Source organism: Chiloscyllium punctatum, chromosome 32, assembly GCF_047496795.1.
Source record: "Chiloscyllium punctatum isolate Juve2018m chromosome 32, sChiPun1.3, whole genome shotgun sequence".
Classification (NCBI taxonomy): domain Eukaryota; kingdom Metazoa; phylum Chordata; class Chondrichthyes; order Orectolobiformes; family Hemiscylliidae; genus Chiloscyllium; species Chiloscyllium punctatum.
The window spans coordinates 34,896,115-34,922,590 of record NC_092770.1 but is presented as its reverse complement, the minus strand read 5'-3'; the positions used below and the strand labels follow the sequence as shown (position 1 = coordinate 34,922,590).

The 26,476-nt window shown below is 41.8% G+C and overlaps 1 protein-coding gene across 6 annotated transcripts in view; it reads right to left on the bottom strand.

Moving 5' to 3' along the window:
- osbpl8 (oxysterol binding protein-like 8) overlaps positions 1 to 26,476 on the bottom strand; it is a 372,304-nt gene that overhangs the window by 230,188 nt on the left and 115,640 nt on the right. For all 6 annotated transcript variants that reach the window (XM_072552065.1, XM_072552064.1, XM_072552067.1 and 3 more), the window contains one exon: positions 11,541 to 11,577. In XM_072552065.1, the coding sequence (XP_072408166.1) occupies positions 11,541 to 11,577 (37 nt within the window). The remainder of the gene's footprint in view (positions 1 to 11,540; positions 11,578 to 26,476) is intronic.

The window sequence follows — 26,476 nt, the reverse complement described above, 5'->3', positions numbered from 1 at the left end:
TAATTTCTCATGAGTTTTAACATTATTAAAGTAAACCTGATCAACACAGAACTACAAAAACATTATCATCCATCACAGCTACAATGAGTTTCTATTAGATTAGGTTCTAAAAATGATTTAAACATAAATATCATTAAAATACATCTTTTATCAGGAGTAGTTAAGTCCTGCATTACCATACAACTATTTGATTTACAAAAATAGAATCATTCAGTTTCATGATAAACAATGACACTGCAAGAACCAACTGCACTATTGAATTATATTGTCTACTTTAAACAAAAACATACATATGGGAAAATACAGATTTAACAAGCAACTTTTCTTCCAGAACCAAACAACTTAAGTTCACCTTCTCACAGTTCATGATCATTTGTTATGGCGAGGTGGTCTTTTGGGACCTCAAAGACCAAAGTTGGCATCCTTTACATCCTTTAGGTTCAATTAACATTAATAAGCAAGTTTCATACAGCAAGGAAGGAGTGGTCATATCCAAAGTGAGATACAGCTCCAGTGAGAATATCACTGGGGACTTCGAAATAGTATGGGAATTTGTAGTAAAGGACAAGAGGTCTTTTTGCTTGACGTTATGGTTCATAATTTGTCAAGTCTTTTTAACAGGATAAACTGAAGCTCAAGATCAGTGGCCCAGCACAGAGCAAAGATTGACATAACAGAAAAACTGCAAACTTTATTGATAGGTCATAGCTACTAATTTGATAATTATAGGTTGCTTTCAGATTAAAGGTAGATAGGATGAATATTTACAGATTACAAACTGAAAGACAAAGGGACTTATTTTAAAAAATCAAATTAACAACCAAGTAAATAGAAGTGCAGGGCCAGACGATGTGGTAGACCTGAATGAGGTCTGTGACTCAGTAGGAACAGGAAGAGGTACGTGGATGTTGTGCTTCCAAAAGGCAGTCACACTTTTTAGATTAACTGCTTCTTATTCACTCATTGGGTTGGGAGGGTGCGACAATGAGCGAGGCAGATAGAGGATTCCAGGAGGCAGAGCTGAAGGGGCTTCAGCCCTTGAGCTTGTTTGATAGATTTGAGATTCTTGTTCCCAGTGTAGATGAGAGCAGGGGATATAGGGAAGATGAGTAAGTTGACCACAGCACTATGGTACAGGGAGCCATTTGGAAAGGCAGTAGTTGAAGAAAAGAGCATTGTAAATGTAGTCATGGCCAACACAGGCATCAACAATATAGGTAAAAAAAGACGAAAGAAGTTATGTAGAGGGAATGTGAGCAGCTAGGAATTAAATTAAAAGGCAGAACCACAAAGGTAACAATCTCAGGATTATGAGCAATAAGCTCACTTGCACAGAGTCAGTAAGATTAAAGAGCTAAGTGCATAGGTCAAAGGCTGGTTTTGAAGAAATGCGTTCAAATTAATGGGACATTGGCATCAGAAATGTAGAAGGAGGGAGCTGCTCTGACAGAGCAGGCTCCACCTGAATCACGCTGTGATGAGGCCTGTCAAATCACATAATGAGGGTTGTAGATATGGTTTTAAACCAAATTGGAGGCAGTTGGGAGGAGAGGAATGGTTCAAATACATGGAGGTTTAGAAAATCAAAGGTAAAGGAGAAGATAGGATTCCATTTAACTGGTGGGTTTGATTGTTCCCAGAAAGTAAAAGGAAGCAACAGGATGTGTGATCTCGTATTGCATCAAGGAACCACTGACGCAATATGGGCAGAGCTCAAAAATAAGATGGGCACAATTGCTCTGATTGGCTGTTGGAGAGCCTTCGAGACATTGAGGAACAACTATGCAGGCAAATTATGAAAAAGTGCCATAAAATCAGAGTTGCCAGAGTGGTGATTGAAAGTTTCCATAACTGACTGAGAAACCCTAACAGCAAGAGGCAGAATATGTTAAACGCAACCAATAGGTTTTTTTGATAGTGTATGTGGATAGTCCAACTGGAGGTGGGGCCATGCTGGACATTGCATTGGCCAACGAGCCTGGCAGTGAATTCCAGATTCCCACCACCTTCTGTGAGAAAACGATTTTCCTCTGTTCACCTGTAAAGGTTCTGTCCCTTATCATTAATCTAGGCCGTGGTCATTGATCTCTGCATGTAGGGGAAAGGTTTCTTCCAGTCTAAACTATCCACATCCTTATAATTTAATACATCTCAGAATGCCTCTCCTCAATCTCCTCTGCTCTAAAGAAACTGACCCCAATCTATCAATCTTCCTTCATAACAAACTCTCCAGCTCAGGCAACAGCTTGATAAAACTCGTATGTACCTTCCTCAATGCTATCACATCCTTCTGGTAATGTAGTTTCCAGAACTGCACATAATACTCACACTGTGGCCACATCAATATTTAATACAGTTCCTGCATAATTCCCTTGCTCTTAAACTCGAAGAGACAAAAACACTGCAGATGCTGGAATCCAAAGTAGACAGGCAGGAGGCTGGAAGAACACAGCAAGCCAGGCAGCATCAGGAGGAGGAGGTGAAGTCGACGTTTTGGGCGTAACTGTTCTTCAGGATTGAAATCCTGAAGAGGAGTTACACCCGAAACGTAGACATAAACTCTGAGCCTCAGCTAAAAAAGGGAAGTTTAACATATGCCTTCTGAACCACTTTATCCAATTGTCCTGATACTTTAAGGGACTGGTGGACATGAACACAAGGTCTCTCTGATTCTTCCATTCATCATGTATTTCCTTGCCTTGTTTGTCCTGTTCAAGTGTATCACCTCACACTAGTCCAGATTGAATTTCATTTGCCAATGATCAGCAATCTGACTAGCCCATCTAGATCCTCTTGTAATCTAAAACTATCATCCTCACTATTTATCATTCCACCCACTTTTGCATCATCTGCAAATTTACTGATCAACCCTCTCACACTGTGAACAGTTTTGGTCCCCTTATCTCATAAAGAAGGTATATTGGCACTGGAGCAAGTCCAGATTAGGTTCACTTGGTTGATTCTGGGTATGGGGGATTGTCTTGTGAGGAGAGGGTGAGTCCATCTGGCTTGTGCGCATTCACGTTTAGAAGATGTGACCTTACTGAAGCATACAAGATTCTTAGGTCTTGAGAGGATAGATGTTCAAAGGTTGTTTCCCCTTGTAGGGCAGTCTAGGACAGTGGGCAAAATCTCAGATTAAGGTGTCACCCCACTTAAGACTGAAATAAGGAGGAATAAGCAGCAGAGAGCAGCGGGAGCTGGGCGGAAGTGAGGTCGGAGCACAGAGGCTGTTGGAAAAGTTATTGAGTTCTATTTAAGTAGGTCTGTTCTAGGCCCCAGGTCCGACACAGACTCGCAGCAAACAAAAAGGGTCAAGGGAAGTGTCTGGTGAGAAAAATGCAAGTCTTTGGCGAAGAGGCTGAGTGAGGACATTACGCCACAGTTGAAGAGGTGAAGACATGATTGCCAAGCTGATTCAGTGTGCTGCGTGCATGATGTGGGAGGTCAGGGACATTGATGGTGTCTCTGGCTCCTATAGCTGTGGAAAGTGTGTACACATTCAGCTTCTGAAGGAACATGCAGCACTGAAGAATGAACTAGAAGACCTCAGGCTCATTTGAGAGAACAAGAATTTACTGGACAGGCCCTTCGGTGAGATCATTATACTGACCATAGAAGAAGGGAGATGATGATAAGGAAGGAAGGAAGAGATGATTCAAGTACAAGAGACCCCAGGGGAGGTACCTCTCATGAACAGGTTGAATCTCTTAGAAACTGTCGAGGCAGACGACACTGCCAGTCCGAGAGGAGGACAGGTCTGCTAATCGAAAATTGGCGTGGAGGCAAAGCTGAGGACTCAGACATCCTGCAGTGTGCGGTAGTAGGGGACTCCATAGCAAGAGGGACTGAAAGGCGTTTCTGTGGCAACAGGCGGGATTTGCTTCCAGTTCTTCAGGCTGGTATTACTACAGTTGTTGTAGGGGATTTCAACATGCAGGTAGACTGGGAGAATCAGGATGGTAATGGACACCCAGAAAGGGAGTTTGTCGAGTGCCTCAGAGACAGATTCTTAGAACAGCTTGTACTGGAGCCTACAAGGGAGAAGGCAATTCTGGATCTGGTGTTGTACAACGAACCAGATTTGATCTGGGACTTCAAAGTAAAGGAACCATGAGGAGGTAGTGACCATAATATGATAAGTTTTAATCTGCAATTTGAAATGGAGAAGGGAGAATCGGAAGTGTCAGTATTGCAGTTGAACAAAAGGAACTATGGAGCTATGAGGGAGGAGCTGGCTAAAGTTCAATAGTTCAGTACCCTAGCAGGGATGGCAGTGGAAGATCAATGGCAGGTATTTCTGGATATTATGCACAAGGTGCAGGATCAGTTCATTCCAAAGAGGAAGAAAGATCCTATGGGGAGACAGGGGTGGCTGTGGCTGACGAGGGAAGTTAAAGACTGTATAAAGATGAAAGAGAAGAAGTATAAGGGAAGCCGGAGAAGTAGGAAACATTTCAAGAGCAACAGAGGATAACTAAAAAGGCAATACACGGAGGATAAATGAGGTACGACGGCAAACTGGCCAAAAATATAAAGGAGGATAGTAAAAGCTTTTTTTAAGATATGTGAAAAGAAAAAAAATGGTTAAAACTAAAATTGGGCCTTGAAGACAGAAACGGGCAAATTTATTATGGGGAACAAGGAAATGGCAGAAGAGTTGAATAGGTACTTTGGATCCGTCTTCACTGAGGAAGACACAAGCAATCTCCCAGATGTAATAGTGACTGAAGGACCTAGAGTAATGGATGAATTGAAGGGAATTTATATTAGGCAGGAAATGGTGTTGGATAGACTGTTAGGACTGAAGGCTGCTAAGTCCCTGGGACCCTGGGTCTGCATCCCAGGATACTTAAGGATGTGGCTCTAGAAATTGTGGATGCTTTGGCAATCATTTTCAAATATTCTGTAGATTCAGGATCAGTTCCTGTGGCTAATGTTGTCCCACTTTTCAAGAAGGGAGGGAGAGAGAAAACAGGGAATTATAGACTGGTTAGCTTGACCTCAGTGGTGGAAAAGATGCTGGAGTCAATTACAAAAGATAAAATTATGACTCATTTGGATAGCAGTAACAGGATAGGTCAGAGCCAGAATGGATTTACAAAGGGGAAATCATGCTGCACTAATCTTCTGGATTTTTTTGAGGATGTAATTCTGAGGATGGACAAGGAAGAGCCAGTGGATGTCGTGTACCTGGACTTTCAGAAAGCCTTTGATAAAATCCCATATAGGAGATTAGTGAGCAAATTTAGGGCACATGGTACTGGGGGTAAAATACTGACTTGGATTGAAAACTGCAAAGAATAGTGATAAATGGATTCCTTTCGGAATGGCAGGCGGTGACCAGTGGGATACCACAAGGTTCGGTGCTGGGACCGCAGCTGTTTACAATATACGTTAATTATATTGATAAAAGTAATATTAACAAATTTGCTGATGACACAAAGCTGGGTGGCAGAGTGAAATGCGAGGAGGATGTTAGGAGAATACAGGGTGACTTGGACAGGCTAGGTGAGTGGACGGTTGCATGGCAGGTGCAGTTTAATGTGGATAAATGTGTGGTTATCCACTTTGGTGGCAAGAACAGGAAGGCAGATTACTACCTAAATGGAGTCAAGTTAGGTAAAGGGGCAGTACAACGGGATCTAGGTGTTCTTGTACATCAGTCAATGAAAGCAAGCATGCAGGTACAGCAGCTAGTGAAGAAAGCTAATAGCATGCTGGCCTTCATAACAAGAAGAATTGAATATCGGAGCAGAGAGGTCATTCTGCAGCTATACAGGGCCCCTGTGAGACCGCACCTGAGGTATTGTGTGCAGTTTTGGTCTCCACATTTGAGGAAGGACATTCTGGCTATTGAGGGAGTGCAGCGTAGGCTCACGAGGTCAACTCCCGGAATGGCATATGTTGAAAGATTGGAGTGACTGGGCTTGAGTTTAGAAGGATAAGAGGGGATCTGAGCTGAAAATGTGTTGCTGGAAAAGCGCAGCAGGTCAGGCAGCATCCAAGGAACAGGAGAATCGACATTTCAGGCATCAAATCTTCTTCAGGAATGAGGAAAGTGTGTCCTGCAGGCTAAGATAAAAGGTAGGGAGGAGGGACTTGGGGGAGGGGCGTTGGGAATGCGATAGGTGGAGGGAGGTCAAGGTGAGGGTGATAGGCCGGAGTGGGGTGGGAGTGAAGAGGTCAGGAAGAAGATTGCAGGTTAGGAAGGCGGTGCTGAGTTCGAGGGATTTGACTGAGACAAGGTGGGGGGAGGAGAAATGATGAAACTAGAGAAATCTGAGTTCATCCCTTGTGGCTGGAGGGTTCCCAGGCGGAAGATGAGGCGCTCTTCCTCCAACCGTCGTGTTGCCATGGTCTGGCGATGGAGGAGTCCAAGGACCTGCATGCCCTTGGTGGAGTGGGAGGGGGAGGGGGAGTTGAAGCGTTGAGCTACGGGGTGGTTGGGTTGGTTGGTCCGGGTGTCTCAGAGGTGTTCTCTGATCTGATTGAGACGTATAAGACTATTAAAGGATTGGACAGTCTGGAGGCAGGAAGCATGTTTCCGCTGATGGGTGAGTCCAGAACCAGAGGATATAGTTTGACAATAAGGGATAGGCCATTGAGAACAGAGTTGAGGAGAAACTTCTTCACCCAGAGAGTGGTGGATATATGGAATGCTCTGCCCCAGAAGGTAGTGGAGGCCAAGTCTCTGGATACTTTCAAGAAAGAGAAGGATGGAGCTCTTAGAGATAGTGGAATCAAAAGTTATGGGGATAAGGCAGGAACAGGATACTGATTGTGGATGATCAGCCATGACCATAATGAACAGTAAAGCTGGCTCGAAGGGCCAAATGGCCAACTCCTATTGTCTATTAACCTTTACTCTTAGAGGGTGCTAAATCTGTGGGATTCTTTACCCAAAGGACTGTTGAACTGCTGGATCATCAAGTATGTTCAATGCTGACAGGTAAATTTTTGCTCAGCTGGCAAAACAAGGGTTATGGGGTAAAGGCAAGAAAGTGAAAGATCAGTCATGATCTTAATCATTTGTGAAGAAGTGTAAATGGATTGAATGGCCTATTTCTGCGCCAATATCTTTTCACCTTAGAGTCTTTGTTGTCTGAAACACAAACCCAGAGATTGCAAAAGGTACTATTCTGATACAAGTCTTGCATTCTTTGCTGATTTTATTCAGCCTGTTTTCAGATTGGCATCATGACAAATCTTACTCAGCCTGATAATTTAAATGCTTTCACTAATGTCTAAAACATAACACAACAAATCTGCTCTATTAAAAATCCAAACGACATGCATAATTTCAAGTTTATTTTTTTTAAATTAGTACACGTTCCAATATTCGTTAGCATTTCCATCTACCTTCATTCCACATTGCCTGACCTTTGGGTCTGATCAAGTCCCACTTTTGCTTTCACGACAGGCACTGGAAATCAAGTATGCCTCCATTTATTTTTAGCACATGTTTAATCAAAATTGTCAAACTAAACAGTTTATAACAAATATAGAATAATTAATATCCAAGAAATGATTAAAAGGCAATTATATCAAATTATATAAATTTAACTGCATCTTCCCTCCTCTTGGCTGGAACTGAAACTTGCAACATTGACAGCAACTCTCAAATACTATTTTGATCAATTGAAAATAGGCCTTCAAGACTTTTTTCCCCTAATCAATCTCCAGCTCAGGTATTAAAGTCTGATGCCAGAGACATTTTTCCACATAAAAAGAAAAATATGTTCTTGTGGAGAACAGCAAAGCAAGTAAATGTAGACTGACCACTCAAATCATTCGAACAGCCATTAATCACCTGAGTCTGTTCACAACTTTCAAACTAAGTTACAGTACATATTAAATATTATAATCCAGTCAGAAAATTAAAGTTTGCCTCTTCTATAATCATGCCATGATTTATGCATTGAACAGTATTTCAGAAGGAAAAATTTAAAAGACAAGAATGAATGTACAGTCAAGAATCCTGTCTCTACTTCAGTCATTTTGATGTTATTTGGGAAATCTATGTAACTGTCACAAACAACAAATCCAAATGAATAAGGTCAAAATTAAGAGACAGCATGTTTTGCTTGATTTATGTATTCTATTCTGAATTAAGTTAGACACCTAAATACTCAAAATGAATTTTAAAAGTAATAAATTTAATGTTTCTCAATGCCTTGCTCATGTTCACATTTTAAACATTTCTCTATCTGTAAAATAAAATCAATAAACTGCAGGTCAACAACTTGCACACAAGGGTGTGCCAAAGAGCTACATTAGAGTCCACTAACCCCTCATCAGACCAGACTCAAAACATGAACTGCTTTTTCTCTCAGGCCTGCTGAGTTCCTCCAGCACTTGGTTGTTATTTCAAATTTCCAGCAGCTGTAATTCTCTGTGTTTTTACAACTAACTTCCCATGGCTTTTCCAGTTCTGTGTTAACTGCAATCTGAAGGGTCTGGCTTCAATGAACACATTTCCTCAACTTTCAATGTAAAAGCAAGAACCATTTAAACTAGCCTGCAAATTTGAACAATTTTGTGAAAAGTGATATATGGAAATAAAAATCAAAACACTCAAGTTTTAAGAAAAGGACAAATCGGGAAGAAATACATGTTTCAAAAAGCATCCAAAACTGAGCAGTGATTAGTCAACATCCCATTTATGTTCCACATTAGCAAATTCTTTTTCAGATTAATATGTGGGAAGTAGGTGTTGCTGGCTGGTCAACATTTACTGCCTCTCTCTCTCGTTGCCCATTGAGAAGATGGTGGTGAGCTGCCGTTTGCAGTCCATCTGGTGCGGGTTGACCCACCATGCCACTAGGGAGGGAACTGCAGGATTTTGACCCAGCGACAGTGAAGGAATGGCGATATATTTCCAAGTTAGTATGGTGAATGGCTTGAAGGGGAACTTAGTAGTAGCATTCCCGTGTATATGCTGCTTCTATCCTCCAAGAAGAAAATGGTCATGGACTTGGAAAGATCATTGGTGAATTTGTTTACCCAAATCATTCCCATATTCCATCATCAACATTTCATATCTAATCTTGCACACTGATATACAGCTTCTCCCTCAACAACAAACCCTGGACGCGAATTTCACAGCGTCACAACTCTATCTAGTTATTCTATCCATCGTTTGCACTGTCTAAATATGAATAGTGCTATGGCCCTATTCTACCTACTCTCCATACAGGGAAATCTGATTTTATCATTCTTCTCACTTAGACTTGGAAAGCCAAGTTGCATCCCAGCCTCTCGCCAGAATTTTAAATAATACCACTCATTCATAACCATACCTGTCACTTCAGCTCCAACCACTTTCTGATAATCCTCACCACCAACTACCACCCCTCCACCATGCATCACTTCTTTCAACAGCAGTGTTGTCTGCATCACCTTGTATGACAATTCTGGCAAGTCATTTACACATACACGTGCAAACTCTCAAATACCTAACCTTCAGCTTCTCACTTAAACACCCATAACTGTCAATTTGTTCACGATTCTCAGTCTTGATTCTTCTGTCCCCAAAATATTATTCTCCCTTGAGCAGCCCTGATCTTCACTCCCTCAAGTTCAATAGATATCTGACACACAAGTTTCTCCATCTACTTTTTTACATTTTTTCATTCACATGATGAGGGTCTAATTGCCTAGAGGGCAGTAAATAGTCAATCACATTGCTGTGGGTCCGGTGTCACACATAGGCCAGAACAGGTAAGGGTGGCAACTTTCTTCCCAAAAGGACATTAGTGAACCACATATGTTTTCCCAACAATCAATAATAGTTTCAAGGTCATAATTACACTTTTGATTCCAGACTTTTATTGAATTCAAATTCTACCATCTGCCATGGCGGGATTCGAACTCCAGGCACTGAGCATTACCTGAGTCTCTGGATTAACAGTCCAGCACTAATACCACAAGGCCATCATCTCCCTTCATTAAATCCGGCCAGAGCAAACAATGAACGTTTCTTTCTCTCTCTCTCTCCCCCCTTCACAAAACCTACAACCATTCTCAATTCATTGAGATTTCTTCTTCTCTACCCTCCAATATCATAAATCTTTTGCCCATGACTACTCCACCTCCAGATTCAAAACCATGCTGGCTGACAGGATATGGTAGATAATTTTTCATTGACATTTCTGGTTAAGAAAGTGAGATAGACAACACAAAGCAGAAACATGTTGTGATAAAATGCAGCACGAATATTCACTATGACCTTTTACCACAATAGGAATGCCACAACACTTGAATCTAACATACTCTCAAAACATTTTCTGAACAGTTCTGATGTGTTCTAGATCCAACCATCTTCAGCTGCTTCAACAATGATCTTCCCACCAACATAAGATCAGAAGTGGGAATGTTTGCTGATAACTATAGAATGTTCAGCACCATTCACCATTTCTCAGATGCTGAAGCAGTCTATGTCCAAATGCAACAAAGACCTGGGACAATATCCAAGTTTGGGCTGAGAGGCGACAGGTGACATTTGTGCAACACAAATGCTTTGGACCATCTCCAACAAGAGAGAATGTGAGCATTACTGCTTAACAGTCACCAGCCTCACCATCACTGAATTCTCCACTTCCGGCCTCGGGCCAGAAACTGAACTGGACTAGCCATATCAATGCTATGGCTACAAAAGCAGGTAGGCATAGTCAACATGGCTTTGTACGTGGCAATTCATGACTCACAAACGTGATTGAATTTTTTGAAGAAGTAACAAAGAGGATTGATGAGGACAGAGCGTTAGATGTGATCTATATGGACTTCAGTAAGGCGTTCGACAAGGTTCCCCATGGGAGACTGATGAGCAAGGTTAGATCTCACGGAATACAGGGAGAACTAGCTATTTGATACAAAACTGGCTCAAAGGTAGAAGACAGTCCAAAGACATATTTCAATAGTGTGGCACTGGAAAAGCACAGCAGGCCAGGCAGCATCTGAGCAACAGGAAAATCAACGTTTCGGGCAGAAGTCCTTCTCCAGCTCCTCAGATGCTGCCTGACCCTCTGTGCTTTTCCAACGCCACACTCTCAACACTGATCTTGAGGATCTGCAATCCTCACTTTCTCCTCCTTAAAACAATCAGTCCCAATAAGTAGCCGATAGGTGAATAATTTTTTTTAAGCGTAGAAAAACCAGGAACATAAAAAGCCTTGACTGCCGCAGATTTGTTGATACAGGAATACCCTCCACCAGCCGACAAAGCACGAAGAATAACCCAAACATATTGTGTCAGTATAAATGCAATAAATCTGCAACTGCATGGAAGATTAGATTCATGCACTGTGCTAACACAGAATATTTCAGTGAATTATTTTTGGTGCGTTCAATGTATTGCGTGGACCAAATTCTTACTCAAGTATGTTTCAGCAACAAGTTAGTCCTGTTCCCAAGGTTTCTCTGACAATTGATTATACTAGCCATTCTACCTGCTTCAAATTTGTCAGCTGCAAAAAGTACAAACCTTAAAAATCAGCAAAACTTTACAGAATTGATTTCTCAAGATGAAAGTTACTTACTTGTTAATCCTTGTAAGTCTCTGATTTCTCCGTGATGCTATTGGTGCATTGCAACATTCACATTAGCAGCAGCAGCAAAGTCCACCCGAGGGTAAGTTAGAAAGGGTAAAGCAAGAAAAGAAACAAGGAAGGAGGGGAGATAAAGCAAAATGAGTTAGCACAATCATCGAAGATGAACACATAAAACCTTTAAAGCAAAATTGTTATTTAGATAGCTCAGACGATAATATAAATGCTAACAGCTTAGCAGTTACAAATCAGCATCTAAAACAGTAAAGGATTTTATCTAAGAGCACTTAATTGTGTAAATGGCAGTAGTCAGCATTCCCAAATCTCAAGTTAAAATGGCACGGACATAGATGCAATTTATTTTATTGAATAATCACCTGGGTTTTGCATTATTTAATCATTGCCTTAGATCCAAATCAGACCATAAACAACACAAAGTGCAGCTCTTTCCTTCTTCAAAAATCCTTGCTAAGTAATGTAAAACTAAGTACAAAGATTTCAGTGCAAATTTTCTCATTAGATCAATATCCATTAGCCCCATTTAAAAGCAAGAGGTACAATTTTAAAATGCTGACTATTCCACCAAGGCATTAGTTGTGGAAATCAAACCCTGTGAGAATGGAGGAAATAAGTGGAGGGGGTTTGATTAAGTTAATGCCAATCCCCTTTCACTGCTTGAGTTAAAATTTTAAAATGTTAAGGATGGACCAATTAAACAAAAGGCATTTTGTTCAGTGAAGTAGTGCTCCAAGTCCTTTTCCACTGATAAATGATTACACACCAACTTTACTCAGTTAGTCCTATACAGTACAATTTGTTGTATGATTACTCTTCAAAAAAGATGGACAAAACTTGGGACATAATGGTATTACTCTTTGATAATTAGTTATCAATTCCTGTTTCCAAATGTATACAGACTAATTACAATGTCTCTGCCTGTTGGCTAAAAAGCTGTACACATAAATTTCCTGCTGCTATGGTGGTTCAAAAAGTAAGAAGAATTAACCCACGAATCTATGTTGTAGGAGAAAAGTAATTTTTGGCTGTTTTAAGAAGACTAAAATTTCTTCTTTCCTATTCATCCTCAAATCGCTGCAATGTATTTTATGTCTCTTTGAATGTTTCTTATTGCATCATTGAAGTATAATTAAAAATGCAGGAGTTCCACGACTGCATGCTTTTAATTATGACATTGGAAATGTGCACATTTGGTAGCTTGACAGCTAATTTTCATTTTGAAGATTTTCTTGGGCCTAATTATTCGGCACTAATTCCCACTTGCTTACAGCCTTTTTAATGTTAATCGGTTTTGGAGAAAACACGTAGCAAAAGGGACACATAAACAGGTGTAATTTTAGATTAGATTAGATTACTTACAGTGTGGAAACAGGCCCTTCAGCCCAACAAGTCCACACCGCCCCACCGAAGCGCAACCCACCCATACCCCTACATCTACCCCTTACCTAACACTACGGGCAATTTAGCATGGCCAATTCACCTGACCCGCACATCTTTGGACTGTGGGAGGAAACCGGAGCACCCGGAGGAAACCCACGCAGACACGGGGAGAATGTGCAAACTCCACACAGTCAGTCGCCTGAGTCGGGAATTGAACCCGGGTCTCTGGCGCTGTGAGGCAGCAGTGCTAACCACTGTGCCACCGTGCCGCCCAAAAAGGTAGCTTCTTGATTGCTCACTCAGGAAGTACTATCAAACTTATATCTTGAGAAATTTTAAAAAAGCTTCCAGAAATTAATTTAGTACTTCAACAAGTGCACATTGCTACTTTCTAACAGGTAATGCTGAATAATAGTTACATCCAATGCAGATCAATTAAGATTTCACAACAATATAGTGAGTAAATGATTCACAGATATCCCAAAAATCTTCGGGATTCTCTTCCTCAAAGTCCGAGCAATTAATTTTGTCAGCAGTTCAGCTCAAACCCACTTCAAATGACACTGGAGCCAAAAAGGTGGATGATACAGTTGCCATCATTTTTAAAAAAAAATCACAGGGTGTAGCCATCATTGGCTGGGTCAGCATTTATTGCCCATGCCTAATTGCCCAGAAGGCGGTTAAGAGCCAAACACGTTGCTATGTGACCGGAGTCACACATTGCTCAGACTTTAGCAGTTTGCCTCCATAAAGGACATTCATGAACCAGATGGCTTTGCCCCAACACTCAACAATAGATTCCTGATCATCATTAGATTCCTAATCCCAGATTTTATCTTTGGAATTCAAACTGCACAAGCTGCCATGGTGAGATTCAAACCCGAGTACCCAGGATATTCTGGGTCTCTGGATTAACAATCCAGCAACAATGTCACGAGGTTACCACCTCTACTGTCAGCAAACAATCCTGTTTAAACAATACTCTGTGATTTGCTAGCAAATTAGAAAGCTGAACCTTAAGGATTATAAGCAAATGCCTCCAAGATATGTACAAGTGCAGGTCACACACAAATTACATCTTTAAATACAGGTAGTTTCTTTACTCAGAGTAGTCGGGGCACGGAAGGAACTGCCTGCAACAGTAGAAGACTCGCCAACTTTAAGGGCATTTCAATGGTCATTGTATAAACATATGAATGAAAACGGAATAGTTTAGATTAGACAGGCTTCAGATTGGCTTCACAGGTCAGCGCAACATCGAGGGCCAAAGGGCCTGTACTGCGTTGGAATGTTCTATATGTTCAATCTTGTGTGCGTGGCTGCACTACTGAATGAGACTGCATACCTTCTGTGTAGAATGGCCATGAATGGCAGTCCCAAGGAGCTAAAACTATGTTCCAGCAGGGTTGAAGCTTTGGGATAACTTTCTCCTTTTCCTTCATCTCTCAAATGACTGCAACAAGGTATATTTTCATGAAATCATGGAGTCATCGAGTCGTATACCACGAAAACAGACCCTTCAGGCCCACTCATCCATACCGACCAGGTTTCCTAAACTGAACTTGTTCCACATGCCAGCATTTGACCCACAACTCGTTAAACCTTTCTGATTCATGCACCTGTCCAATTGTCTTTTAAATGTTCTAACTGTAGTCATCTCTACCAGTTCCTCTGGATGTTCATTCCATATGTGCACTACCCTGTGTGAAAGAGTTGTCCCTCAGGTCCTTTTGAAATTTTTCTCCTCTCAGCTTAAACCTAGATTCTCTAGTTTTGGACTCCCTTACCCTGGTGAAAAGACCTCGGCTATTGACCTTATCCATGTCTCTCACGATTTTGTAAATGTCTATAAGGTCACCTCTCAGCCTATCCAGCCTCTCTTTATAACTCAAACTATCCAGTCTCAGTAATACCCTTGTCAAATATTCTGTGCACCCTTTCCAGTTTAATAATATCCTTCCTACAGCATTGTACACCGTATTCCAAATGTGGCCTTAATGTCTTGTATGGCAATAACATGACATCCCTACTCCTGTACTCAATGTTCTGACTGATGAAGGCAAGCATGTCAAATACCTTCTTCACCACCTTGTCTATCTGTGACGCCATTTTCAAGGAACAATGCACCTCCACCCTTAGGTCTCTCTGTTCAACAACTCTCCCCAACGCCCTACCATTAACTGTGAAACTCCTGCCTTGGATTGTTTTACCAAAATCCAACACCTCACAGTTATTGAAATTAAACTCCACCTGCCTTTTCTCAACCCACTGGTCCAGCTTATCAAATTCCTGTTGAACTCTTAGATTACCTTTTCACTATGCACTGTACTACCAATTCTGATGTCATCTGCAAACTTAATAACTATGGCTCCTATATTGTCATCCAAATCATTTTGTGGCCAGATGGGCCACTCAAAATGATGGACTTATGAAAAAAGGGACAATAAATGAGACAAAGAACAAAAAGTACAAAGAACAAAGACAAAGAACAAAGAACAGGCCCTTTGGCCCTCCAAGACTGAGCCAATCCAAATCTACTGTCTAAATCTGTCACACAATTCCGAAGCATCTGCATCCCTCTGCTCCCCACCTACTCATGCTACTGTCCAGATGCATCTTAAATGAATCTAGCAGGCCTGCCTCTCCTACCTCCGCTGGCAACACGTTCCAGGCACCTACCACCCTCTGTGTAAACTACTTGCCTCGTGCATCCTCCTTAAACTTTTCACCTCTCACCTTTAAAGTGCGCCCTCTCGTTATGGAATCCTTCATCCTGGGAAAACGCTTATCTCTATCCACCCTGCCTATACCCTTCATGATTTTGTAGACCTCAATCAGGTGTCCCCTCAATCTCCTTTTTACTAATAAAAATAAACCTAAAATACTAAACCTCTCTTCATAGCTAGCACCTTCCATACCAGGCATCATCCTCCTGAATCTTCTCTGCACCGTTTCCCAAGGGTCCTCATCCTTTCGGTAATGTGGCGACCAGAACTGTACACAGTATTCTAAATGCGGCCGAACCAAAGTCTTGTACAATTTTAACATGACCTGCCAGCTCTTGTACTCAATACCCCGTCCAATGAAGGCAAGCATACCATATGCCTTCTTGACCACTCTATCCACCTGTGCAGCAACCTTCAGAGTACAATGGACCTGAACGCCCAGGCAGGCTGGGAAATTGAGCTAAGTCTTGACCTAAGTGACTGTGCTCAAAGGCTCTGAAATAAGCAAGCTGCAGGATCCAGACAGACTACAGCTACAGACAGACAGTTGTCAATTGACTCAGCAATTGCAGACAATGCAATATGGACTTGAATTTGAATTGATTGGGCTTGACCAGGACAATCGGAAACATCTAGTTGTTTGCCACACAAAGGGGCGCCTCTCACCCTTATTTGGAGAGGGCCACCTGACGTATGGACTCCTATCACCTCCAGAAGTGGATGCCCTAGGATCACCCTGCCATCGATATATCAATGCCTAGTTGGGTCCGATAAATCAGGGTGATCAAACCCTAATCAATCTTTTTGTGGACACCAAAGATCCTTCCAAAAGGGCACAAAGACTTCTAATAATAAGAATCACTGCAACACCACCCTCAGGAGCAGTAACTCTAGACCAATCGTTGTGAAGAGCAAATACCCCAGGATCACCGGCAGAAGACGACTAGATGATTATTGCCACATGGATCAAGACCAAGACCTAGTGTGGCAATATATGATCATCCAGACTTGAGCTAAAGCACAAGATAAATGATTTGGATGCGAGCATAAGAGGTAAGTTAGTAAGTTTGCAGATGACACCAAAATTGGAGGTGTAATGGACAGCGAAGAGGGTTACCTCAGATTACAACAGGATCTGGACCAGATGGGCCAATGGGCTGAGAAGTGGCAGATGGAGTTCAATTCAGATAAATGTGAGGAGATGCATTTTGGGAAAGCAAATCTTAGCAGGACTTATACACTTCATGGTAAGGTCCTAGGGAGTGTTGCTGAACAAAGAGACCTTGGTGTGCAGGTTCATAGCTCCTTGAAAGTGGAGTCGCAGGTAGATAAGGATAGTGAAGGCAGGGTTTGGTATGCTTTCCTTTATTGGTCAGAGTATTGAGTACAGGAGTTGGAGATCATATTGTGGCTGTACAGGACATGGGTTAGGCCACTGTTAGAATATTGCATGCAATTCTGGTCTCCTTCCTATTGGAAAGATGTTGTGAAACTTGAAAGGGTTCAGAAAAGATTTACAAGGATGTTACCAGAGTTGGAGGATTTGAGCTATAGGGAGAGGCTGAACAGGTTGGGGCTACTTTCCCTGGAGCGTTGGAGGCTGAGGAGTGACCTTATAGAGGTTTACAAAATTATGAGGGGCATGGATAGGATAAATAGACAAAGTCTTTTCCTGGGGTTGGGGAGTCCAGAACTAGAGGGCATAGGTATAGGGTGAGAGGGGAAAGATATAAAACAGACCTAAGGGGCAACTTTTTCATGCAGAGGGTGGTACGTGCATGGAATGAGCTGCCAGAGGATGTGGTGGAGGCTGGTACAATTGCAACATTTAAGAGGCACTTGGATGGGTATATGAATAGGAAGGGTTTGGTGGGATACGGGATTCGTTCTCCCCATGTCAGCGTGGGTTTGCCCTGGGTGCTCTAGTTTCCTTCCTCCCACAGTCCAAAGATGCGCAGGTTAGGTGGATTAGCCATGGGAAATGCAGGGTTACAGGGATTGAGTAGGGGATGGGTCTGGAAGGGATGCTCTTCGGAGAGTCGATGTAGGTTTGTTGGGCCGAATGGCCTGGTTCCACACTGGATGGAATCTACAATAATTACTCTAAAGCTCTGCCCTCAAGTCATAGTCTCCCCTATGAATGGAAACATCTTCCCAGCGTTCACTCTATCCAGGCCGTTCAATATTCTCTAAGTTTCAATTAGATTCCCCCCTCTCATTCTTCTAAACTCCAATCATAAACCCAGAGTCCTCAAACATTCTTCATATGTTAAGCTTTTCATTCCTGGGATCATTCTCATGAACCTTCTCTGAACCTGCTTCAGAGCCCATATATATATTTCCTGAGATATGGGACCCAAAATTGCTCAAAACTTTCTAAATGTGGTCTGGTCACAGCCTTACAAAGCCTCAGAAGAACATCCTTGCTTTGATAATCTAGCCCTTGAAATAAATGCCAACATTGTATGTTCCTAACTACCAATTCAACCTACAAGTTAACTTGCAGAGAATCCTGGATAAGAACTCCCAAGACCCTTTGCACTTCAGATTTGTGAATTTTCTCCCCATTGAGGAAATAGTCTATGCCTCTATTCTTCCTACCAAAGTGCACGACCTGACACTTGGCCATGTTGAATTCCATGTGCCATCTATATCATTTTGGAGCTTACAGCTATCCTCTAAACTGTCCACTACATGGCCAATTTTCCTGTCATCTGCAAATTTTCCAGTCGTGACCCTCACATTCAAGTCTAAATCGTTTATGTACAAAACACACAGCGGGATCCCAACACTGAGCCCTGTGGTCCACCACGTGAAACAGCATTCCATTTGCAAGGGCAGCCATCGACCATTACCCTTTGTCTCCCGTTACTAAGCCAACTTTGGATCCAATTGACCACAATATCCTGTATCCCACGGGCTTTGACTTTTTTGACCTGTCTGCCGTATGGAACCTGGTCAAATGCCTTACTAAAATCCATGAGGACAATGTCCACTGCACTACTCTCAGCAACCCACCTTGTCATTTTCTCAAAAAATTCAAGCAAATTTACAAGGCATGATCTTTCCTTAACAAATCCATACCGACTACTGCTGACTAGACCATGCATTTCTAAGTGACAGTTTATCTGAATTCTCACGATTGATTCTAACAATTTGCCCATCACTGAACAAAGACTAACTGGCCTGTAATTGTTTCGCATTTCCTTTGTTCCTTTTTTAAATAGTGGAGCCTATATTTTCATTCTTCCAGTGCTCCAGCACCCCACCGTGTCCAGTTATTGCAGAGTATCTGCTATTTCCTCCATGACCTCCTGTGACAGCCAAGGGAACAATCCACCCAACCTTTGCAATTTATCCACTTCCATGGATTCTAACGATTCTAACACTTCCTCTCTCATTAGGATTGTTTTGACCAATATTTCATACTGATCTCTTGGATTACTATGTCCACATTGTCCCCTTCCTTTGTGAAAATTCTTTCCATATCCTATGCATCTTTATATAAGTTCTTTTGTTCATCTCTAATAATCCCATATTTTCCTCAACTATTTTTTGCTCTTTAAGATACTGACAAAACATCTTTGGGTTTTCCTTTATCTTGCTTGTTCAAACCTTCTACACCCTGCAATACCCTGGTAAATCTCTTCAGAACCTTCTCCAGTTGAATAATATCTTTCTATAACTGGGTGACTAGAACTGAACACAGTACTCCAGAAAAGGCCTCAGCAATGTCCGATATAACTTCAACATGACTTCCTAACTCCTGTATTCAAAGGACTGAGCAATGAAGGCAAGCGGGCTAAATGCCTCTTTAACTACCTTGAAGGATCTCACTTTTCCGAGCTTCCCACAGGTTTACCACTGATTTATCCTTTAGCAATCCTGTCTCGTCCACCTCAACCAAATCACTTGTCAGTTTTATAAAATTTGCTTTCCCCAGTTAAAAACTTCTCCTCCTGATTTATCTCTATCCTTTTCCAGACCAATACTAAACCTAGCCAATTGCAGTCACTAACCTTAACCCCAATTCCAACAAAACTAATCTCCAAATTCCAAGAGCTAGGACACCCCACACAAATGAATCCTCAACTTCCTGACAAGCAGACTGCAGTTAGAAAAGACAACAACACTTTCTCCAAGATAATCCACAACACCAGTGCCCTGCAAGACTGCGAACTCAGCACTTCACTATACTCCTATGCACTTACAACTGTGTGGTCAAATTCAGCTCTAATTCAATTTGCAAATTTGCTGATGACACTACCATAAGGGATCAGATCTCAGACAACGATGAGACAGAGTACAGGAAAGAGATAAGATGATGACATCTGCTTCTACAAGGAGGCATAGCTGCAAAATGAGAGGTGATAGATTTAAGACAGATGTCAGAAGCAGGTTCTTTACTCAGAATGGTAAGGGAGTGGAATGGCCTGCCTGCTAAAGTAGTTAACTCAACCACATTGGAGGCATTTAAACAGTCCTTGGATAAGTATATGAATGACGATGGGATAGGATAGGGTGATGGGCTTAGATTAGTTCACAGGTCAGCGCAACATTGAGGGCCAAAAGGCCTGTTCTGCGCTGTATTGTTCTATGTTCTATGATAGACACCTTAGTGGCATGGTGTAAATCTCTCCCTCACGGTTAGCAGGAGCTAGTCATCAACTTCAGGAAGCAGACTGGAGGACATGCTCCTGTCTGTACCAATAGTGCTGAGGTGGAAGTAGTCATGAGCTTCAGGTTTCAAGATGTAATTATAACCAACGATCGATCCTGGTCCACCCACTCTGACACGACAGTCAAGAAAGCACACCAACACTTCTACTTCATCAGAAGGCTAAGGAAATTCAGCACATCCACCATGGCTCTTACCAATTTTTGTACATGGACTATAGAAAGCACCCTATCTGGATGCATGCAGCTTGGTCTGGCAACTGTTCTATGCAAGAAATTACAGAATTGTGAGTGCAGCTCAGTCCATCATGAAAGCCAGCCTTCCTTCCATTTACTCTGTCCACACTTCCCGCTGTCTCGGGAAAAAAGCCAACATAATCAAAGCCCCCTCCCACCCTGGTTACTATCTTCCCTACCCTCTTCAATCGGGCAGAAGATACAAAGGTTTGAAAAACCACACCAAGTTTTAAGGACAGCATTTTTCCCACAGTTCTCAGATTTATAAAAGGGTCTCTCATACATTAAAGCTGATCTTTCACTGTCCCTTCTCTGTAGTTGCAACACTATATCCTATATTCTGTTCTATTACCTTGATGCCCTTGTGTAACGTTCGATTCATCTGGTTAGCATGCAAAACAATACTTTTCACTATCTTGGCACACGTAACAATAGTAAATCAAAATGGTCACCCAACGTCACTTTACTCATGCACATCTTCATGTCCCAAAGCAAAATCTGGAATTGTATTGCTGCTCGTTGGGCTTGTTACGTATCATTTTTAAACAACTTCCTGGACACTGTCCATCACTTTTTTTCATCCTCTATGCTCCTCATATTGTTTGAACCCCAGTTGATACTGGGTTGGTTAAGTCTCTTACTGTTATTGCCCTCTTATTCCTACAAGTAGAAATTTGTCTACATATGTACTCTTCCATCTCTCTCTTTCACTGTTCGGGCGTCTGTTGTATACTCCTAGTAGCGTAACTGCCTCTTTTTAAATCCCAAATTCAACCCATAAAGCCTCATTTGTTAACCCATAAAGCCTCATTTGTTAACCCATTCAGTATATCATGCCTTCTCACCATTAAGTGATTCTTTAACCAATACTGCTTCCCCCACCTTTTTTGGTCACCCACTCTATCCTGCTTGAAAACTCTACATCCAGGGGTATCGAGCTGCCAGTTCTGCCCCTCCTTTAACCAGGTTTTCATTAAAGCAATGTCATCATTCTGCCAACTGTCTATTTGTGCCCTTAGTTCATCTGCCTAGTCTGTAAAACCCCTTGCACTGAAGTATAAACAGCTCAATTCCATCAATTTCTTTTGTTAGACTCTTTAAAATGTTGTTTATTTTGTATTTTCGAGTTTTTGACTACACCACTAACTGACGTTCTACTTCCCGTTTCCTGATCTGAAATCTGACCCATTCCAGCCAACACTTTATTCCCCATCCCCAACATACTAATTTAAAACCTCATCAATTCAACTAGCACAAGCCCCCACAAGCATATTTGTTTCAGCTCTGCCAAGGTACAAGCAGTCAGGCTTGTACAGGTCACACTGTCCCCAGAAAGGGCCCCAATGCCTCAAGAATCTGAACCCCTCATTGGGGCACCATTTCTCCAACCATGCATTTATCTGATACAGCCTCTAATTCCTGCTCTCACTGGCAAATGACACTGGCAGTAATTCTAAGATTACTGTATTTGAGGTGCTGTATTTTCATTTATCTCCAAACTTTCTGTATTCCAATTTCAGGACCTCATCCCTTTGTTTACTCATGTCATTGGTACCCTATGTGTACCATGACCACTGGGTGTTCACCCTCCTCATTCAGAATATACTACAGCCTCTTTGTGACATCCCTGGCCCTGGTATCAGGCAGGCAACATACCATCTTAGACTCATGTCGGTGGCTACACACGGGCCTGACAATACCTTATAAGATTTTCAGAAATGTAACATCCACTTTGATTAGGTAGAGATTTTATTCCAGCCTCCGCTGTGGTCAATTGTACGGTTTCTCTCTATTAGACATAAAATAAAACGATTGTTAGAATCCTTGCTGTTTTTCATTTTACAAAAAAAGTTTGGTTGAAACTGTGAGCTGAGAGTTGAAGGTCATGGGTGGACTGAGGGCAGTAGTTTGTTTTTTTTTGGAAAAAGAGAGCAAACAAACTGATATTTGCTTGAATGACCTGCCCTGGAAGTCAAATGCAAGGTAATCTTGTTCAAAGAATAGTGTTGACGCTTTGGTTCTGGAAATGTATTTGGCCCAAGTGGCGGCAGATGTTCAAATGTAAACAGAGGCTATCACAAGGAGGCTGTTGCCAACCAGTCTAACAAAGAGAATCTGAAATAAACTGAAAGAGTCAAATAACTGCACAGAGGCTGGTATCCCTTCATCAAGTCACCTGTTATTTACTTGTGCATAGTATATTGGCTGTGACCAACCAGCGTGCAGCCAGTCACCTGAACGAAGGACATTCTAATCTCCAGGTTATATTGGTCAGCCAAGGCTTTTCTGAATGGCCCAAGTTAACAGCCCCAATAAAGGACTTCAAAGTCAATTAGATCAACCTCGTTCCAATCACTACAAAGAGGAACCAAGGTTTTAACTTTTTTAATCAGAAAGACTGTGGCTGCCAGAGGTATAGGACAGTGCTTAATTGCTCACTGGTTGTCAGTCATAAGAATTAAATGAATAAAACACGGGGTAGGTGTTTATGAGCGCCTGGACCATGAGGAGTTTCCAGACATTCACCATCTGTTTGAGTGTATATTGGATCATTAAGATTAAACTTGATTATGGCGTTCTTAAGCTCATATGTTCCACAAGTAAAGATCCAGAAAATGGCAGTGAGTTTGTATTGCTGTGATGTAACCCTAATGTTGATGATTTACTTCAGTTCTGCATCCACAAATAAGTTCACAATGTCAAATAAAAACATAGACAGGTTTTGCTGACAATGTAAAATGTTTCTCCACAGAGAAGGACTAAGTTCAATTTGCATCATTTTTGAACAACCTGCGAGTTTCAGAAGCCAAGAGCCATTGCAATTTCCACAACAATGCTTTGGCCAGAGTCGACCTATCAAATCACTAGGAACCATTTCTTCTGGACGATAAATTGTTGTGATCATTGCAAATTTGGTATCCTCACCTGTGTCCTGATGAGTGCAAGATGAAAATCTTTGGCAATATTTGTTTCTTTCAGCAACAGTTTTAATTCAGCATTAATTCAATTCAGGTCAACAGTAAGATCTCTCCTCATTTTCAGCAACACTGATCATGGACTTCAAAACAAAAGGGAAGAGAACACACCCCCATCTATATCAACAGAGCTGAGGTTGAGAGGGTGGAGAACGTCAAGTTCAGAGAAGTGGGAATCCCTGGGAGGTACATAGGGGATACAGTAGTTTACTGAAGGACGAAATCAGGGAGGCAAAAAGATGGCATGAGATAGCCCAGGCTGAGGAGATTAGGGTGAATTAGAAGGGGTTTTTAAAAAGTATATTAGAGGAAATAGAATAACTGGAGAGAGAATAAGACGCCTCAAAGACCAAAATGTAGAATGCAGGAGATGAGCGAGGTTCTCAATGAACATTTCCTCCTGTGGAGAAGGACATGAAGACTTGGCAACTTGGGAAAGTTAAGGGTCCTATCTTGGGGACAGTCCATTTCAGAGTAGAAGTGGTATTGGATGAATTAGAAAGTAGAAAGGTGAATAAATCCCCAGATATTTCCAAGAACACTGCAAGAGGCTAGAGAAGAAATTGCCAGGGCCCCGGCTGACAGTTTTGCATTATCTGTAGCCACATATAAGGTCGAAGAAGACTGCAGGGTAGCAAATGTTGTGTCCTTTTCCTTTTTGCAAAGAAAAGCCTGGGAACTATAGACCATTAAGCCTAACATCTGTGGTGGGTAGGTTACTTGAGAAGATTCTGAGATATAAGACAAACATGCGTTTAGAAAGACAGGACTTGATTAGGCACAGTCAGCATGGTTTTGTGCATGGGAGATCATGCCACACAAATTTGTTCGAGTTCTTTGATGAAGTGACCAGGAATAATGAAGAGGGCAGGGTGGTTGATGTCATCGATATGGGTTTCAGTGAAGCCTTTGAGAAAGTTCCACATGGTAGGCCACTCTGGGAGGTTAGATGTCATGGAATCCATGGCGAGCTGGCAAATTGGATACACAATTGGCTCGATGGTAGGAGACACAGAGTAATAGTGGAAGGATGCTTGTCAGACTGGAGGCCTGTGACTCGTGGAGTACTTCAAGAGTCAGTGCTGGGCCCATTGCTGTTTGTTATCCACATTAATGATTTGGATGAGAATATACAAGACACGATTATTTAGTTTGAAGGTGACACTAAAATAGGGGTTATTGTGGACAGCGAGGAAGGTCATTCGAAATTGCAGCAGGATCTTGATCAGCTGGGGAGGTGGGCTGAGTGGAGTTGTAATATAGATAAGTGTGAAGTTATGCATTTTGAAAGGTCAAATCGAAGTAGGAGTTTCATGGTGAATGGTTGGACCTTCAGGAGTGTAGTTGAACAGAGCGACCTTGGAGGTCAGGTCCACAGTTCTCTGAAAGTGGAGTCACAGGTAGACAGGGCAGTCACAGGTAGAAGGCAGCTTTTGACACACTGGCCTTCATCAGTCACGGCACTGAGTTGGGACGTTGCAGTTGTACAGGAGGTTGGTGAGGCCGCATTTGGAGTATGATGCTTAGTTTTGGTCACCTTGTAACAGAAAGGATGTTATTAAACTGGAAAGAGTGCAGAAGAAATTTACAAGGATGTTGCCAGGACTCAACAGTCGGAATTGTAGGGAGAGGTTAGACAAGCTAGGACTTTTTACTTTAAAGTATAGGAGATTGAGGGTCGATCTTATAAAAGTGTATAAGATGATGAGAAGCATGAATAGAGCAAATGCACTCAATCTCTTTCCCCACAGTTGGGGAATCGAGGACGAGAGGGCATCAGTTTCAGGTTAGAGGGGAAAGAATAAAGGGAGCCGGAGGGACAATGTTTTTTAAGAGTGTGGTACGCATATGGAATGAGCTGCCAGCATAAGTGGTTGAGGTAGGTACATGGATAACATTTAGAAGACGTTTGGATAAATACATGGATAGGAGAGGTTTAGGTGGACATGGGCCAATGCAGGGAAATGCGGTTAGTACAGATTTTGATCAGCATGGATCAGTTTCGGCCAAAGGGACTGTCTCCATGCTGTATGCTATATGACTCTAACTAAAACTGTCCTGGACTTCCCACATCGAGACATAGTCATAGAGTCACACAGCATGGAAACAGACCCTTCGGTCCAACCAGTCCATACCAAACATAATTCAAAATTAGTCTCACCTGCCTGCTCCTAGCCCATATCACCCCAAACCTTTCCTATTCATATATCTATTCAAATGTCTTTTAAATGTTCTAACTGTACCCACATCCACCACTTCCTGAAGAAGTTCATTCGATACTTGGGCCATTCTGTGTGGAAAAAATTTGCCACTTACGTCTTTTTTAAATCCCTCTTGTCTCACCTGAAAAATGTGCCCCCCGGTATTGAAGTTCCCCATCTCAGGAAAAATACAAGTCTATCTATACCTTTCATCATTTTATAAACCTCTATTTGGTCACCTTTTACCCTCCTATGCTCTAGTGAAAAACATTCCCAGCTTATCCATCCTTGTTATCATTCAAACCTTTCATACCCAGCAACATCCTGGTAATTCTCTTCTAAACACTTTCTTACCTAAAGTATCCTTCCTATAACTGGGCCACCAGAACTGGACACAGTATTCCAAAAAAAAGGCCTTACCAATTCCTGTCCAACATGAACATAATGTCCCAACTCTGATACTAAAAGGATTGAGCAATGAATGCAATTGTGCTAAACGCCTTTTGACCCACCCTGACTCCATGTTGATGCAAACTTTAAACAACTAACCTGCACCCTGAGGTCCCTCTGTTCTACAACACTATCCTAGCATTAATTGTATAAGTCCTACCCTTGTTTGTTATGCCAAAATGCAAAACTTCTCATTTATCCAGATTGAACTCCAGCTGCCATTTTTCAGCTCATTGACCCATTTGATCAAAATCTCTATAATC